Source organism: Gossypium raimondii, chromosome 9 (genome assembly GCF_025698545.1).
Source record: "Gossypium raimondii isolate GPD5lz chromosome 9, ASM2569854v1, whole genome shotgun sequence".
Lineage (NCBI taxonomy): Eukaryota > Viridiplantae > Streptophyta > Magnoliopsida > Malvales > Malvaceae > Gossypium > Gossypium raimondii.
Window position 1 is genome coordinate 10,813,357 of NC_068573.1, and position 20,063 is coordinate 10,833,419.

General features: G+C 30.9%; 2 protein-coding genes across 3 annotated transcripts; both read left to right on the plus strand.

Moving 5' to 3' along the window:
• The first annotated feature begins 207 nt into the window (after nucleotides 1–207).
• LOC105797468 (uncharacterized) lies at nucleotides 208–720 on the plus strand. The gene has a single exon (XM_012627433.1). It carries the CDS (start codon nucleotides 208–210, stop codon nucleotides 718–720), a length of 513 nt encoding a protein of 170 aa, XP_012482887.1.
• A 13,989-nt stretch (nucleotides 721–14,709) lies between these two features.
• Nucleotides 14,710–18,956, plus strand: LOC105798412 (glucose-6-phosphate 1-dehydrogenase, cytoplasmic isoform). Of its 2 annotated transcripts, none has more exons than XM_012628465.2 (16): nucleotides 14,710–14,908; nucleotides 15,398–15,604; nucleotides 15,684–15,769; nucleotides 16,044–16,104; nucleotides 16,195–16,381; nucleotides 16,455–16,612; nucleotides 16,695–16,763; nucleotides 16,887–16,945; nucleotides 17,045–17,081; nucleotides 17,196–17,267; nucleotides 17,472–17,619; nucleotides 17,699–17,794; nucleotides 17,916–17,986; nucleotides 18,102–18,217; nucleotides 18,385–18,430; nucleotides 18,511–18,956. In XM_012628465.2, exons 2-16 carry the CDS (start codon nucleotides 15,434–15,436, stop codon nucleotides 18,676–18,678), a joined length of 1,545 nt encoding a protein of 514 aa, XP_012483919.1. In that variant the 5' UTR covers nucleotides 14,710–14,908; nucleotides 15,398–15,433; the 3' UTR covers nucleotides 18,679–18,956. The 2 variants fall into 2 exon arrangements, with proteins under 2 accessions (XP_012483919.1, XP_012483918.1); XM_012628464.2 differs by having other exon boundaries at nucleotides 14,711–14,884.
• The last annotated feature ends 1,107 nt before the right edge of the window (nucleotides 18,957–20,063 follow it).

The following is a 20,063-nucleotide window of genomic DNA, read 5'->3' on the forward strand; positions in this document are numbered from 1 at the left end:
TTTCGAGAATAGAAACGGAACTTGCTAATAATTCTTAGTTATGAGAAACACAAATTCATTTTTGACGGACCTTGCCCACTTGAAATTCAGCCCAAAACGAGAAATCACTGGAGAGATTTTGACTCGATTGCTCGATGTTATATGTTAGCAAGCATGAGTAGTGTGTTGCAAAAGTAACACGAGAATTTTCATACTGCTGAAGAGATCATGACAAATTTGGAGGATTTGCTCAAAGGCCAAGATGCATTGACTCGACAATCCGCTATTATAAATTTGATGAACTCTCAACAGAAACTTAACACTTCGATCAAAGAACATATGCTTAACCTAATGAGATTCTTTGTAGAACTGGAGGACAATGAGGCTGAACTAGATGTGAATACTCAGATTGAAATGGTGTTCAAATCCTTGACCAAGGAGTTCATTGGCTTTAGTGTCGTTTACAACTTGGGGAACAATGCACTTACCTTGAGTCAACTCATAAACGAATTACAATCTTATGAGTTGATGTTGAATGGTGGTAAGCCGATTCAGGAGAAACCTAAGGCAAACTTAGCTGTATGCCCTTCGTCCTCTAAGGGGAAACAAAAAGCTAAGGGAAAGAAAAAATCGAATAAGTCTTCGATTCCACCTCGTGTGGATAGGAAAAACACTAAGGGGTTGAAGGATCCTAAAAAGATCAAATGCTTCTTCTACAACAAGAAATGTCACTTCAGATGAAACTGTAAGGAGTATTTAGATTACCTATCCGAAAAAGGAAAAGGTATGAAATTTTTTTGTGGTTGAAAATTGCTTAGTGGAAGAATCAATTGACAATTGTGTTATTGATTCTAGAGCCACTAACCATGTGTGTGTTTCTTTATAAGGGTTTAGCGAAACGAGAAGTTTACGTGGCAGGTGCCTCTCATTGCAAACCAGAGATGTGAGCTATGTTTCAACCAAAGGAACAGGAAAAGTTATTTTACATTTTGATAATTTTAGGAATTTTTTTTTAAAGTATGTGTTTTATGTACCTCATTTTAAGAGAAACTTAATTTTTGTAGCATGTTTGTTTAATGACGGTTATTCTGTAACATTCAATAAAGGGATTGTTATTCACAAAAATTATTTTTTGATCTGTAATGGATGGATGGAAAACAATCTCTACTTTATCAAACCAAATAACTACTTGATACTTCAAACTGAAATGGTGAATAATAAGCTTAAAAATTCTCACTCTAATAAGGGGTACCTATGAAACTTAAGACTTGGTCATATTAACCAAGAAAGAATCACTAGACTCGTGAAAGATGATCCCTTAAGTATACTTAAGGAACTTAATCTTCCACAATGTGAATCTTGCTTAGAAGGTCAAATGACTAAGAGGTCTTTTAATGCGAAAGGTATAAGGGACAACCAACTTTTAGAACTTGTGCACACTAATGTATGTGGTCTCATGAGTATCGGTGCCCTAAAAGGTCACGATTATTACATGACTTTCATCGATGACTTTCACCATTGGCTATGTTGTCAAAGGAAAGGAATAAAAAGTTTGCAAACTACTAAGATTCATTTTTGGACTTAAACAGGCGCTCATGGACTAAAAGATTTGATCAGACGATCAAGACTTTTGGACTTGAGAAAAATGCCAATGAACTTTGTGTTTATAAGCGTATAAAGGACAAAAATGTAGTCTTCCTCGTTTTGTATATCGATGATATTCCACTTGTCGGAAACGATGTAGGAGAATTATTATCAATTAAACTGTGGCTAGCTCGATAGTTTAGCGTGAAAGACTTGGGTGAAGTTGGTTATATTCTTGGAATTCAAATACCTAGGGATCGAAAGAATAAAATGATAGCTCTATCACAAGCTTCATACATCGATAAGCTTCATACATCGTTTTGGCCCCCGGGCTCGTTTCCAATTGATTTGCACATAAGGTTACTTGTTTTTATCTATCACAAATCATTTATGCACACAATTCATCTCATATCATTATAACATCTCATTTATATGCTATTTACCAAGTTTACCAATTATATATCCCTATTAATGTGACTTGGACGAATATATGGATCATCCAACCAATACACTAAACTAGCACTGAACTGCATTATCAGATAGACCGAAGTAGGATAACCTGGCATGTAAAGTGCATACTGGTGCTTGAAACGTATCACTAGCGCACAAAGAGCATAGTGGCAACGAAGTGCATCCTAGCACACGAAAAACATCCTGGAACACAAGTTGCATCCTGACGCATAAGCGCATAATCTTGTACACAATCAAATCCTATGGCATGCCAACTATATCTAACTCGATCTGACTAGTTAATAGGGTATCAATGTTCAAGTATATTATACAACATGATACATATATCATTTATCATTCATATACATAATCATAAGCCTATTTCATCATCAAGCACATATATTTCGTATCATATGACATACCTTATTTCAATTCTCATTTTACATATCACAATTCATGTATTTCATATCATTTTCCATTTTATTCATTTTAGTCCTCTATTTCGATAATCTATACCAAAACAAATCAAAACCAATCACAACATCACCATGTACTGACCTTGACATATATTCATCTAATTAACACATATAGGCAATCAATTAATCTATCCCGAATCATAAAAGTACAAACCGTGGTCTCTCATCACTTGTCGATAACTCTCGTTTTTTCTTTCATTCTCTAAGGTTTTGTGCTAATGTTAACTACAATTAGCCATAAACCATAACATACTATCAATTTCCAGCCAATTCATAATCAAATATCAGTTTACACATATTTTTCAATTTCTTTAATTTAATCCCTAAAATTGAGACAAGTATAACTTTCAATCTAAAGCTCTAGATTAAAATCCAATTTCACATATATTCATTAGGAACCTTCTAGTTCCTATTCCTACCGAAATTTTATGAAAATTTTTCATTTTATTCAATTTGATCCCTAATGTACTAAACTAACAATTAAGCTTTACAATTTAGTCTTTATCTCAATTTAAGCTTAATTTCTAATAATTTTACACCTAAATCATTCTATTATCAGCAATGTAAACTGACTAAAATTTCACCAATTGATCAAATTGATCCATGGGCTAGCTTAATCAAACTCTCATGATAAAAAGTACAAAAAATATAAAGAAAAATGGCTAAGGACTTACTTGGAATCAAAACTGAAAGCTCAAGGACTAAAAAATGGCATCCTCCCTTAGGTTTTCTTACTTTGGCTAGTTGGAGAAGATGAATTATCATCTATCATTTCACTAATTTCCTTTTTATATTATGATTAAGTTTTAGTTAATCTTATTTAACTTTTAATTAATCATTTTCTTATGTTTCTTTAACTATAATTAATTAGTTAAATTACGAACCATCATTACATTCCACTATCATATATTCTAAAATAGTTTATTTTCTATTCTAATCCTTTGGATAATTGCTATCTAAGTCTCTAAGTCTTTTCTTAATTAAAATCTATAACGATTAAAATTTTACAATATAGTCCCTAGGCCTGAATTAACACATTTTCAACTAAATTGCTTAACCAAATTTTAATTCATCAATATAATAACTCTGTAAATATCTCTATTTAATATTTACGGACTTGATTTACGAAAGCAATGTCCCAAAACCGCATTTTCCAACACCACTGGCTGAATATATGAAAAATTAGAAACATACTAGGTATGAATTTGATTAATACATTACTCATACGATGAAAAAGTATATATGAAAAATTCATGTGGCTGATTGGTTGAAGCCCATACTTATCTAAATTTTGTTCAGTCAAGAGCCAAAATCAATGTTGACATCAAATCTCTCACCATCCTCGAAAAGATAGAATAAAATAAGTCAATCAAATAAATCATAATTAATCATAAATTAACTAATTAAAAAAATTAATTCAATATAAAGCATTAAATAAAAGAAACTTCCTGAAAGATTTTGCATCTTGTTGTCTATGATCTCAAAGAATAAATTTGATATTCAGTACTTGATTGAACAAATCTAATCAAATATGGATAAAAGGTTTTTATAAATTTCGTGGCATGTATAGCCTCAAGGCTGGAGTAGCTGAGTGGTTGAAAGCAATGATGATATTCAGAGGGCGCAGGTTCGATAAAGATGGAATGTTTACAATATTTCTTCAAATTCTATATTTATTAACATAAGAAGTATACATAATATAAAACTCTACTTCTAATAAATATTCGAGTCCTAAAATACATCAAACTTATCTTAATCTTGATAAACATCGCTTAATAATATAATATTCACAAAACAATATGTTTTTATTTGTTGTTAATAGCTCTAGCTAAAATACAATTACAATTTTCAAATTAATATTTTTGTTTAAAGTTTTAAACTATCATTTTCTTTTACCTACTACTATAAAAATTTAAAGTTCAAATAAATAGTTATTTTTCTAAATAATTTTTCAATTTTTTATAGATTTTATAAGAAAAAGTAATTCAAACTTAAGATATGTTAATTTTGATATAGAAATTTGCAAGTAATATATATTATATGTTATAAGGTTTAAGACTCAAAATTGATATGAACAATTTACTTAATTTACTTAACTAGCATGTGGATAATTATTATTTTTAAGAATTTTAAATAAATAAAATTTGAAAGGATTAGGTAAATTTTGAAGATTTTACATAATAAAAGAATGAAAATTGTAATATTATCATAAATATAAATGTAAATATTATTTAATTATCATTAATATAATTAATATGTATTTCAATATTTAAATTTTTATCATTCGATTTTAAAATTACCATATAATTTAATTTAATTTAATTTAAAGTAATTTTGACATTGTTTAAAATTTATTTAAATTACTGTATTAAATTTAAAAACTATCATAAAATATGTATTATTTAATTTAAATTTAAATTTAAATTTAAGATAATTAGATATATAAATTTTAATTTTAAAAATTCTAAAAAATCTATATAAATATTTTCAATTATTGTACAAAATCATTTTAAAAATTAGTATTTTAATTTCTTTATTTTTAACATATCTTTTTATTTTTATGTTCTTACTTTCAATTTTCTTTTATGTGTCATCAATTCTTTTAAATTCTTTAGTATTAAATTTAAAATAAATTGTATTTTAATTAATACAATCAATATGTGCATCACATGCGAAAGAAACTAGTATATATAATATAAAAAGGTACTAAAGCATAATATTATGACAAGTGACAAATTTCTATTTTTCTTTTAAAAGATAATTAAATAAATAATTTATTTTAAAAATCAAATTAAATAGATAAATTAAAATTTCCAAATATTTTTAATTAACTATTTATCTTCAAAATAAAGTTTTAAAATATTTTAATTAACTAATATCTTAAAATAAAAATGTATTTATCCATTTAATCTATAACAATAAATAAAAGTGAGACGGGAGCACGGTAGATGTGCCTATCCATGTATCTTATCTTACACATGTTTTCAAGTGATTTTTTTTTGTCATCTCAAATTCTCAATTCATCTAAGCTAAAATTTCACCTACGTTATTAAAAGTTTAAATTTGTTAACATTTTTAAGAAATATTTATTACTTAATTGTTTTTATTTTATTTTTAATTACATTTTATTTTTAACTAAAAATGGATTTAGAATTCACAAGTGATCAGTTAAGGAAAAAGTTCAAAAATATTCAAAAATTAATTATTTTAAATTTGGATAATGTATTCAAAGATTTTTGAATATTTACTTAGGATAGTATAGAATTTTCTGTAGTTTATTTGCTTGCAAATTATTATTTTATTAAATAACATATTTAAATGATTTAATCTGTTTAGCCACATATTTGTTTAATGTTACGTGGAGTTTTTTTTTTAATTTCACGAGTATGATTGAAAAAGTGATATATGTTTTATTTGTTTCTATATTTAATATTTAAATTTTACTATACTTTTTAAGAGAGGAATTATTAAATAAACTCATCCTTCTAGACCAACCATGGTCACGACTAAATTTCTAATAAATAGTGAAAATTTTTGAAATTTATCAAAGAATTACAAGAATAGGTCGATTTTGTAAAAATACTTTTACGAAGATGCGTTTTCAGGTGAAATGCGAAAAAACACTTCCAGCTTTTCTACCACATCAACACTAAAAGTGACAACACCAATATTTTTTCTTATTTCCTAGTACCACTTATTAATGTGGAAATGAAATTTACAAAACAGGTCTTTATATAGACCCAAAGTCTCGTTTCTCTTATTTTCTTAAGTGATGTGGGATATGAGATGTGAGATATAGATATATATATAGACTCATAATCCATTTGTAACTTGTTACTAGACAATGTGAGATTACTTTCTCATATACCAACATCTTTTCCCATGTTTGGTGTTGTAAATAAAGGAGTGTGTGTGTGTGTGAGATATTATTAAATAATAATTTAATTTAATTTAATTTAATTTTTAATATTATTAAAATTGTCATGTATCAACTCTTAATTAGTTGAAAGAATTTTTCTAACAAATATAATAGTATAGGTCATAATAGAATTTTTAATATTATTAAAAATTTGCTTCAGTAGTTGGCAAAGCCACTGTAGTTTGAAATGTCGCTTTCCAACTAATGACACAATTCCCAAAAGAAAATAGGTAACCTGTGAGAGACCTTCTTCGATCTAAGTCTCTTGCATAATCAAAATCAACAAATCTTACTAGACCCTTTTGAGTTCTTCCAAACTCTAAGCACATGTTAGAAGCACCCCGTAAATATCTGAAAATCCACTTAACTGTATGTCAATGTAACTTACCAGGATTTGCCATGTATCGACTAACAACACTAACAACATTTGAAATATCTAGACGAGTGTATACCATTGCATACATCAAACTTCCAACTGCGCTTGAATATGGTACTTTTGACATATACCTTTCATCTTCTTTTTTCTGTGGGGAATCTGAAATTGAGAGTTTAAAGTGTGTAACTAAAGGAGTACTTACCAGTTTTGCATTTTGCATCTCAAATAGTTAAAGGATCTTCTTGATGTACCTTTGTTGCGATAAAAATAATTTCCTAAAATGTCTATCTCTCAAAACTTCGATCCCAAAATTTTCTTTGTTGTACCTAAATCTTTCATCTCAAACTTAGAGTTAAGCATGATTTTAATATGATCAATTTCAGATGGATTATTAGCCGCAATTAACATATAATTAACATAAAGCAGTAAATATATAAAAGAACCATCATCAAGACATTATAGATAAATACAACAGTTATACTTACTTTGAGAAAAACCAATACTCAACATGAAGGAGTCAAACTTTTTATACCATTGCCAAGGATACTGCTTCAAACCGTACAATGACTTTTGTAAGAGACAAACATGATCTTTTTTACCTTTAAATTTAAAGTGTTCTGGTTGTTGCATGTGGATGTCCTCCTCAAATTCACCGTGAAGGAAAGCATTCATTACATCTAACTACTTTAACTCAGGATTATTTGATGCAATAAGGGCCAAAAGTGCCCGAATGGACGTATGTTTCACAATGGGAGAGGAAACATCTTGAAAATCAACTCCCTCCATTTGGCTACAGCCCTTTGCAACCAGTCTTGCCTTGTACCTAGTGTCGTTAGGACCCGAACCTTCTTTCTTTTTAAACATTCATTTGCAACCAACGATTCTTTTACCAATGGGTGGTTTAACTAGCCTCAAAGTCTCATTCTTTTGAAGTGATTCCATCTCTTCTTCCATTATAATGAGCCATTTGCTAGAACCGGAGGCTTGAACTACCTTACAATAACATGAAAGATCAGTTGAATCAATGCTCTCGGTAACACTTAGAATATAAGCCACTAGGTTTCCTTCACTGTATTTCTGTGGTGGTCAAATTTCTTGCATTTTCCTGTCACGAGCCAACTTATAATTAGTTAACTGAGATGGTGAAGATACCTAAGGATTGGATGGAGCTCCAACTAGATTCGAAATGACTTCAAACAGGTAAGAATCAGAATTTTGTTGTGCTGTCGCGAAGTCGTGTGACTCTTCGTCGGGACAAGACCTTTTTTTGCCGCGTTGTTACGACGTTGAGATTTGCTCGTCAGGACATCACTCCCTATTTCAATTTTTGACTCTACCTTGCTTGAGACACTCTGATATATTGTGTCTTTAAAAGTAAAAGTCCTCTTTTCTAATCGAAACATGGTATATTCATCAAATGTAACATCTCTTCTAACAATTATTTTTCCAAATTCTGAACACCATAACTTAAAACATTTTGTACCGACAGAGTATCCCAGAAAGATGCATTTAATGACCATTGGTTCGATCTTTCCCTGTACAAATTTAGCATAAGTAGGACAACCGAAAATTCTAAGGTTAGCATAATTAGTAGGATTACCTGACCATATCTCCTTTGGAACTTTATCGTTCAATGCTTGATGGGCGTCGAAACCACCAAATATAAATTCCTACGACAAGATAACACTAAATAGTAGTATAGAGCAGTAGGGTCGAACCCACAGGGACTAGTTATCCAATTTCGCCTTTTCTCGTGACTAGAATTACTGTCACTGTCATAGTCGTGCCCACGACCTGTGCGTAGCAATACTAAAAAATGAAAAGGGGGTTTTAGTTTATAAAGATAATAAAATAAATATGTAATGTAATAAAATGAACACATATTCAAAATTGCAAAAATAAATCTTAAGAAAATAAAATAAATGGGAAAATAAAATATTTTAAAGCTTAGCCTTAGCCTCGATACACCCCGAACTTGAACCGATCCTTGAAAGAAGGTTTTTTACTTCCAACCGATAAGCTAGTTATAGCGATCGAGGATGCCTCAAACCACTCGCTTTTCCTCTTGTAGTCTATTCTGGTACAACCTGCAAATCGACCCTTGTCGAATTTCTAACCACGTGGCACATGCCCGTAATTTAAGACTTCGACAACCTTGCGATCTGAAAAGCCCAACTCAAATCAACAGTCTCAACTGTGTGGGTTGTTTAAATTCGATCACTATCTCCCTTGATGGAATCCAACTAGCTTTTCCTACCTGAACACGCCAACTTGTTCGCGAGATTTTGAATACAGCACGACCGACTTAACTTCCCAATTGTACGCCAAATGATTCCAACCCAACGCGCGCTTTTTGAGTTGAAATTGAATCAACTTTAAGGGACGAATTTGTACTATTCCATATATCGGAGGGATAATGAATATCGAATTACAAAGTATTTAGTGTAGGTTCCTATCTCACGATTACTTTGTCGGAGCGATAACTGGATTAAGTCTAAAAAGGTGATTAGTTAAGCATGAAATTAATCATGATAGATGGAGTATAGAAATAGCTTTTTAATGGAAATGGTGGAAAGTGAAAAAGGGAAAGGACTTGGAAGGCAATTTAGCCAAAATGCTAAAAATGGAAAAAGAATGGCAGAATGTCAAATTCACTTACACATGAATAAAGAAAATAAAGGAATTGTTTTTATTCAAAAAGCCAAGTCTGCCTAGTAGTTATAGCCACCAGGTATTCATACATACTTCTAAGGCTAAAACTTACTTAGATTTTTCCTAAACATTATCACTAGATAAATCAAAATTTAAAAATCAAATTTAAACTAAAGATCAAATTTAAACTAATTACGAATCTTAACAATATAAAAAAATAAGTTGATCTTTATCCAACCAATTTCAAATATTTAATCTTTATCCAGCCAATTTCAAATATTCAATCTTTCAATTTACCCCTTATCTTTGCTTTTTGTTCCAATTTAGCCCATTTTTATATGATTTTGAATTTCAGCACACCAATTTCATTTCTAATAAGAAAAACCAAATTTAGTAGCATCTTATTCAATAATTAGCCAAAAATAAATACATTAAAAAGAAAAAAATTATCTTGCTATCAATGCTCGATGAGGAGATCGATTTACCAAATAACTTTCCAGGTTTACGGCTTCAGCCCCAAATTCTTTCCCTAAGCCTGCATTAGAAAGTATGCATCGAGCCTTTTCCAACAATGTTCTGTTTATTTTTTCTGCAGCTTTATTCTACTACGAAGTTCCAACAACGGTTCGATGTCTTTCGATTCCTTCCTGTTTGCAAAAATCATTAAACCCTGAAGAACAAAACTCAAGACCATTATCCGTTCTCAACCGCTTCACGAATTTTTCGGTTTGTTTTTCTAATAGTGCCTTCCACTATTTGAAGATTCCAAAGACGTCGCTTTTTTGTTTCAAGAAACAAACCCAAATTTTTCTAGAATGATCACTAATAAAAGTTAGGAAATATTTATTACCTCCTTTTGAGATGTCAGAAGATGGACCCCATAGATCAGAATGAATGTAATCTAGAATCCCTTTTATTTTGTACACTGCTGAATCGAAATGACTCAGGTTTATTTCCCGAAAATGTAATGCTCGCAAAAACCTAACTTACCAAATCCAGCGTCTTTGAGAAGATCTCTATTGCACAAGATTGTCATACTTTCTCACTCATATGACCTAGTCGCATATGTCAAAGTTTGGTTGAATCAGAATGGATGGAGAAAGAGTCATGTTGTGTCATCGCGGCATCAGGTTGATTCTTGTCGCGACGTGATGGTGATTTTGGCTTTTCTTCGATAATCATAGTTGCATCAATAATCGTTGACCTTTGCAGAACGTATAGGCTACCATTTTTCTATCCTCTCATCACAAGAATAGCCCCACAAGAAACTTTTAACTCTTTTGATTCAATGCCTATCCTGTAATCGTTAGAATCCAAAATTCCTAATGAGATAAGATTTTTCTTTAAATCAGGAACATACCTGACATCTCACAGTGTCAGAATAATTTTGTTGTGCATCCTAATTTGTATTTTTCTAATTCTAGATATTTTACATGGAGAGTTATTCCCCATCAGCACAACTCTATCTTCAATTGAACGATACATGGAGAACCAGTCTCTGTTGGGACACATGTGATAGGAGCACTTTGAATCTAAGATCCATTCAAAAGTAAGATGAGAGCTTTCGCTCGTTGACACCAACAAGAAATCATCATATCTGTTCTCGGCTACACTAGCATTAGTAACTTCGGCTTTCTGCTTATCTTTCTCGTTGTTTTCGACATCCCTTTTGATTTTATTTTGAAGTTTCCAACATTCTTTCTTAACGTGACCTACCTTTTTACAATAGCCACAATATTTGTCATGATTTCTGGATTTGGACCTTGCTTTAAACTTGTTTCGATCTGTCTTTCTGGTTTGTTGTTTGCCTCTTGCAACTAGAACTGAGGCTTGCCTGTCTGATTTTTCATTTGGGCCTAACTCATTGTTGATTTTATCCTTGCTCAAAAGATTCCCCTCCACATCCTCAAACGAGAGATTATCTCTCCCATAAATCAGAGTTCTCCTGAAAGTTTTATAAAAAGAGGGTAAAGAGTATAACAACAATATAGCTTGATCCTCGTCACTAATCTTTACTTTAAGATTCTTTAAGTCATTAATAAGGGTAACAAACTCACTAATATGAGTTCTAATAGGCTCACATTCGGTCATTCTGAATATGTAAAGGCGTTGTTTTAATACAAACCTATTGACCAGATATTTCGTCATATATAAGGCTTCTAGTTTCTTCCATAACACAGACAGTATTTTCTCCATCAGAACCTCTTGTAACACATTATTCGTGAGGCATAATTGAATAACGGATAGAGCCTTCTCATCAAGCTCTTCCTATTCTGGCTGATCCATATCTAGGGGCTTCTTCCTTGTAACGACCTTTTTCAAACCGTTCTGAACTAGTATTGTCGTCACCTGAACTTGCCATAAACTACAATTTGTAATTCCATCGAACTTCTCAATATTGAACCTTGACGTTGCCATATCCGAACGGGTTGATTGCCAAAATTGAACTAGCTCTGATACCAGCCTGTAGGGAATAAACCCGATTAAACAACGAATAAAGTGAAGAAAATAAGAATTGAAAAAATTGAACATGCAAATTTTACATGGAAAAACTCCTTAAAAAAAAGATAAAAAACCACGCGTAAAAGGAGATTTCACTACAATAAAGAAGAGTACAAAAAATGGAGAGAATTAAAGGAAAAATTCGAAGCCCCACAAAAAAAAACCCTTCAAAACAAAGAACAAAATTCTCTTAATCTAAATATTTTTTGTGTAAAACCTAGAGTAAGTAAGGTCTATTTGTAGGCTGAAAATTCGAGCATCTATGACTACAACTCAAGGTTAATTAGAATTAGGTGGAAAACTAAAAACAGAGTTTAACTGGGAGAAAAAAGTCAAAATAAAAATTTGATCAAAATAAGAGGCATTCTCCCACATAATATATAGCAAAAAATAAAAAAATTAAAAAACTTTTTTAAATGATTGTAGTTGTAAAAACTTTTTACGTCAACTTTTACTTCAATTATAATTATTTTAACTAAATGTTTTTAAGTAATATTTTAAATTAAAATATAAATATTTTTAAATATGTAATTATCACAATTTTTATTAAATTATAATTTTTTAAATATTTAATTACCACATATTCTATTTTATGTTAATTTTTAATAAATAATAATTCTAAGTTAAACATTATAATTATTTTTAAATGTCAATTTAATAATATATTAAAAATAAAAGGTATTCTGGTCGGTTGAAATTTTTTTCAAACTCATACTTTTATATATATTATAGATATATAGATTTTAAAACATTACTTTTAAATACACTATTTTAATCATATTATTAATTTAACCAATAATTATTTAATATCTTCTTTTCATGTTCTATATATTTCCAAGAAAATGACCAGCAACTCATGGCACGGTAAATGTGATTTATATTTATGAAATAATTTTGTTAAATTATTTGTTTTGTTGTAGAAACTTTATGTTAAATAAACATATATAATGTCAGACGAAATATTACTACAAATTTTGTACAAACAAACAATATTCTAAGAATTATTTTTATGTATAGTAATTCATGTTAAAATTGATATTTTAGATATTAAATTCCTTTTATATTAATTTATATTGATCAAATATAAATAAAAGTTTAATAAATAATTTTGTATTTAAATTTGACATTTTTTCTAATGTGGTACTTATGTTTTTTGTTATCTAATTTAATACCTATATTTACAAAATTTATATATTTTGATATCCATTATCTAATTGACTATTATTTGCACTTTCTTTTAACTCTTATTAATTGACCCAAATTAGTCCTTATATTATTAAAAAAATTTCAACAGAATTAGTATTTATTGTTCAAATAAATGTTTAACATAGTTAATATTTTGAAAATTTTAATAATTTTACAAATGATATATTTCGTTTGAAATTAAACTACAAATGAAAAAATAATTTTCATCAGAAATTTTAATTAATAAATATTAACTCTACAATATAGTTTTATTTAAAAAATTTAAGACATAAATTTCACAGACTGATGAGGTTATTTGTTGACTACAAAGCCTTTGCATTTTGTTGAATTGTGACCAAGGAAGTGTCAATGGTTTCGCACCACCAATTCTAATTTATGTTCAAAAAATAAGATAAAGAATTAGGTGCATCATTCATTACATCATCCCAATAATAATGGTTACACAACTACCACTTAATTGGTAGCTATTTTTTTTTGTTTAAAATTGCAAAGACATGAAGTAGGGAAGGCCCACTTTTTATTTTGTGTCATAAAATAACGTAACATTTTAATGAAATTATTGAAATTGATATATTCAACCTCGTCTTAGCACCCACGATCTTAACTGGATTCATCAAATCAAGGCCGCTCATCACGTGGAAAAAATGTTCTGATCCGATCTTTGTTTTTTTGGACAGCGACGGTTAGAAAGGGGCGTCTCCTTTTTATTATCCGCAATTTTGTTTTTTCTTTTCTGTTTGGGGGTTCAGTTGATTCGCAATTTTGTTAGCGCCAATAGTAAATTGGATTTCTTTATAACGTCGTCACCGTATACTTTTCGTATTTACAATATACTCCTTTGACTTTTGGATTTTTTTGTTTCAGCCCAAAATGAAAAAGATATTACTAAAGTATGCAAAAACTATGAGCCCATTTTAGCTATATTTTAAATTTTCTGTTATAAATATATTACTCCAGTTTGAATCTTATAAAAAATGAGTTTTATAGACTTAAATCTAATAAATTTATAAATTTGTATTTCATATATTATTGATGTATGAATTTATACAAAGATAGTGAAACACACCATAATACCTCGTTAAAATTACCATATAGAATCGGTGTCACCAATTAATCAAATATTAATATAGTTGAGAAATTACAAACTTTTTTCACAAAATAAAAATATTACTATGAGAGTATTTTTGTTTTATTTTATGTTAAATTTATAAAAAAAATCTAATTTAAACCCATAATGAATCTAGAAAATATTTATTATCTGAGTCATTATAATTTATATAGCATCAACTTTACCATTTCAACAATAGCTATTTTTTATAAATATATTTTTATATAATTTTTTGTCACTTTCATCATGGGTGTGTAATATATAATAAATTGTATCACATTTGTTTTGTATAAAGTAGAAACAGAAATTTCTTGGCAAAATAAAAATGTAAACAAAGTTAGAGGGGCATGAACATAAATACGGAGAATGAAGGTGGAAAATATGGAAAGGAAAAGACAAGTTATCGTATAACTACGGCGGCTGGTAAGAAAAGGATCCCACACTTTGAGACAAGGAGAGTTGGTGACAGAACAACAAGGGCGATACAAAGACTGCAATATAACCTCGAGCTCTGACACCCACTTTTCAAACCTTAACACCAAACTCATACCAAACACTCTTGCTCAATATATCTGCCTCTCTTTCTTTCTTTACAATTCTCAGGTTTCTGTTCTTTGAATACTGCTTTCAAGGTTTGTTTCACTTCTTTATCTCAGGTTCTTCATTCTTTCTTCCCAAACATGTTTTTATTGATATGATTGGTTTTCTCATTTGATCTGGGTTTTGAGTTTTTAATGTAAAGTCTGTTTCTTTATGGGATCCATGCAATGGAAAGTTTGCATATTTTTTGTATGTTTCTTTTGCATGTTCTTCACAAACCTTTGATTTCGTTGTCTTTATTAAGCCAACTGTCATTTAGTTGAGCGAAAATGAACTCTTTATGTCAAGCTCTGTTTCAGTTTTGGCAGATTAATCCAAATCATTTAATAGATATATGGGCAAAACGTGATTTTATTGAGCTTAATTTCATTGGTTTTCTCCTTTGATTTGGATTCTGAATCGAGTTTCGAGTTTTTCATTTAGAATTTGTTTCTTTTGAAAAGTTTGCAATTTTCTTTAACCTTTCTTTTGCATGTTGTTGATAAAAGTTGAGCAAAAATGAAGTCTTTTTGTTTTGCTTACAGCTTACATTTCTTTGAATACAGGTCATAATAGAAACAAAGAAAGGCAAAGCTTAGAAGATGGGATCAGGTGAATGGTGCCTTCAAAAACGAGATAGTTTCAAGAGTGAAACGCTTGTAGGCAATGAGACTGTGCCAGAAATTGGGTGCCTTTCGATTATTGTTCTTGGTGCCTCTGGTGATCTTGCCAAGAAGAAGACTTTCCCTGCCCTCTTTCATCTTTATTGCCAGGTTTAAGTGTTTTAGATTCATTGATCAACTTTGGCTTCCCTGATAAGGCTAACCTTAGATGGTAATTGTGTGTATGCAGGGATTTCTGCCACCAAATGAGGTGCACATTTTCGGCTATGCAAGGACTAAGATTTCAGATGACGAATTGAGAAATCGCATAAGTGGGTGAGACGTCTCCACCTATTACTAATCGGTTTTAGTCCAATGCTTAACATGGTATCAGAGTCCAGAGTTTGTTATGTTATTCTTCCTATCTAACCCCATGTGTGGTTGACTGCCCCTACGTGAGGTTGAGTGTTAAGTAGTGGTATCCCACATCCGTTTAGTATTAAAGTCAACTCCTTCCGTTATTATTGCTTGGTTTTAGGTTGGATGCTTAATGAATAGTTGCTCACACTTTAGCCAAATTGCGTTAATTTATGAATAATTGAAATGGCAGATATCTTGTGAGTGAAAGGAGTGCTTCACCATCAAAAGATGTATCAAAGTTCTTACAGCTGGTCAGTACAAGCCTAGTTATATGTTCAACATGCTTCACTCCTATTGTTTTTGCTTCTTAGCTTTTTACTAGCGATTGTTATGATTTGCAGATTAAATATGTAAGCGGATCATATGATGCCGCAGAGGGCTTTCAAACGTTAGACAAGGAGATTTCAAAGCATGAAACCTCGAAAAATAGCCTAGAAGGGTCATCTCGGAGGCTCTTTTATCTCGCACTTCCACCATCAGTATATCCATCTGTTTGCAGGATGATCAGGAGATATTGCATGAATAAATGTACGTACTTTTGATCCTCGAAGTTCTCCTTCATGATTAGAAGACAATATCTTATGTATGTCTTGTTTTCCAGCTAATCTTGGCGGATGGACTCGGATTGTTGTTGAGAAACCATTTGGAAGAGATTTAGGCTCCGCCGAGGAACTAAGTTCCCAGATTGGCAAGTTGTTTGATGAACCACAAATTTACCGTATTGATCACTATTTGGGAAAGGAATTGGTCCAGAACCTGGTAATGAATGTGTAAACAGTCGCTTTGTATTTCTTGATTTCTTTATCAGCTCGGCTCAAATCTGGCTTTGTGGCACTTGCAGCTGGTTCTCCGTTTTGCAAATCGCTTCTTCTTACCCCTTTGGAATCGTGACAACATTGATAATGTACAGGTGAGTATCCTTTGTTTAGGATATTGCAGATGTTCACACTATTGGTGGACTGCCGGAGCTTTGTTAATAAATTATGATTATTCTTTTGATATTAATCTCTATTTTCTTCGTTTCTTCGGATAGATTGTGTTCAGAGAGGACTTTGGAACTGAAGGTCGAGGTGGATATTTCGACGAATACGGGTGTGTTTGATGTCATTTATTTTCCCTAGCATCTTGTATGTGATTTCTATGTTAAGTATTTGCTTCTTAGTTCATTTTCCTTTTGTGCTCTTTGTGCAGCATTATCCGCGATATTATCCAAAATCACCTATTGCAGGTAATTGTTATAAACTGAAGTTCCTTAGATCTTTACCGAAACAAAAACAAGCTGGAGGAAAAACATGCTATGTACCGTTAGCCTACTTATTTATCGAGTTCATACCAACTGCAGGTCCTTTGTCTTGTTGCTATGGAGAAGCCTGTATCTCTCAAACCTGAGCACATTCGTGATGAAAAAGTGAAGGTGTGCATCTTATAACTCCATACTTTAGGAAGTGACTGCTAGTTGTTTCATAACTATGCCTGCAAAACAAGCCAATTATGTTCCTATCCATTTTGAAGTAGTATATGCTTGATGTAACGCTCCTAATTTCTATTTTTCCTTATATTTTAGGCGCTCTAAGTCCGTGCTTTCTTTACCATATGCTGATTATCATATGAAATCCAGGTTCTTCAATCGGTACTTCCAATTAAAGACGAAGAGGTTGTACTCGGACAATATGAAGGTTACAGAGATGATCCGACAGTTCCTGATCACTCAAACACCCCAACGTTTGCAACTGTTATTCTCCGTATACACAACGAAAGATGGGAAGGTAATAATTCTATACAAGTTTAAATTTAATTTAAATTTCTCTTCAGATTAGCTAATTTGACTTATTGGTTTGTTTCCAGGAGTTCCCTTTATACTAAAGGCAGGGAAAGCATTGAATTCGAGAAAGGCAGAGATTCGTGTTCAATTTAAGGATGTTCCTGGTGATATATTCAAATGTAAAACAATAAACCTTTAAGATTCTTTGTAACTTTGCTTATATTATTGCTTATTCCCACCGAGCTGCTTATGTAGTCTCTTCGATAAAATCATAAAGAGATGTGATGAATCTTTATTTAGGTAAAAAGCAAGGGAGAAATGAGTTCGTCATCCGCCTGCAACCTTCTGAAGCCATGTACATGAAGCTAATGGTGAGTTTTATAATCTTATTGTGTCGATCTGAAAGCTATTATAAACTTCAAAAACACTGCATATATGTTCCTCTGCTAAACTTGCATATTGACTAGTACTTCATCACCGATGCAGGTGAAGCAGCCTGGACTGGAGATGTCAACTGTTCAAAGTGAACTAGACTTGTCATACAGGCAACGCTATCAAGGTGTTACGATCCCAGAGGCTTATGAACGTCTCATTCTCGACACGTATGATCCTTGCCCTTTTTTATCCTTGAAATATTATTGTTTGCAATGCTTACCCTTACAGCTGGTAGGTTTGGTAATGTGGATCAGAAACTATGATAACTAGTTTCGTTTTCCGGTTTTATGTTTCCTGTGTAATGAACAGCAGAACTTTTTTTTTGGTTGTGTAGGATAAGAGGTGATCAGCAGCATTTTGTTCGTAGAGACGAGTTGAAGGTAAGAATTTGTATATACTCTGGAAGAAGATAATTTATAAGGGATTCAATCTGTAACATTCATATTGCTTTGTTCATAAGGCGGCATGGGAGATTTTCACGCCTCTTCTACATAGAATCGACAATGGTGAAATGAATCCGATTCCATACCAAGCAGGCAGCCGTGGACCGGCAGAAGCGGATGAGCTTTTGGAAAAAGCCGGTTACGTTCAAACACATGGATATATTTGGATTCCTCCCACCTTGTAGAAACTTGCTGTCTAGCTCGTGGTTTTCCATCACCATCACCATCTACATATAAGTTGAGGTTTGGTTAAAGGCCTCTTTGTAACACATCGAATAACCAGGCCTGCCGGTTGTAGTGAGTTTCGAAAATACTGTAAGCCTAAGAGCTGGTTACCCTACAATTTGATGTACCGTGTGTAGAGTATGATCCAATATCGTATTCGGAATGGTTCCGATCGGGGTCTAGGTTAACTAGACCCCGGAATAAAAAGCTCTTCCAAACCTGTTTATTTTCGAGTTCAGTTGGGTTCAAACTTGATCGAGTATTATTATTAAACTTAATCAAGTACTATTATACTTCGAGTTAAGCTTGTTTACACAAGTTGGAGCTTTCGAGTAGGCAAATGCCCACCCTTCCCTGAGGATATTTTATCAAACTAATACTTAGTAACAATCATTTTTATTTTTAATATTTTTTAAATTTATTGATGATTTCTCTTAATATGGAATATGAAACATAAAAAAATAATTAAAGCATGATAGAAAAATTATATAAAAAATAACACTATGTAACTATTATTAGTATGTTAAACTTTACATAATATATAATTTTTAAATATAATTATGATGAGATATGACAAATTTAAGTGTTCATTTTGGCACAAAATGGGGAAATTAATTAAGATACAGTATAAAAATAATATAAATATAACACAAATATACCAACATGTTAAAACGTAATTGAAAGGACTAATAAATTTTCAAATTTATAAAATATATAAGATATTATGCAATTATTATATAAAGCATAACATAAATATACATACATTTCTCTTTTCTCAATACCCTTCGCACCGAATTTATGTCTAAGATTACTTGTCCAAAGCACCACCCACTAATTGAAATTGAGAAACTCATTAGGGTTAAATGCTTTTATAAAATAATTAAATTTTTAATAAAAATGGCATTCAATTGAGGTCGTGATCATATAAATATTATCTAAAAGATCTAAAAGAATTTAAAATATATAAAATTAGTTTATTTTTGGCATGTGAAATCGATGGTTGCTATTCTTATCGTATCTAATTCTCTTCTAATTTTTCTTTTACACTTGGATTAGGAAATAAATAAATAGTGATTGTGGATTTGCATGAAAAACTAGAAAATGTTTGACATCTTTTTATAAATAGATAAGGTTGAAAATGTTAGATTTATAGATTGAACTCAATATTTTTATATCATGTAAAATAATAGAAATAAATAAATAATGATAGTGGATTTGTATGAAAAAACTAAAAAATGTTTGATTTATATATTTTTATAATTATAGATAAGGTTGAAAATGTTAAGACTTATTGATTCAACTCCAATTTTATAGCACTCAAAATAATAACAAAATAAAAAAAATA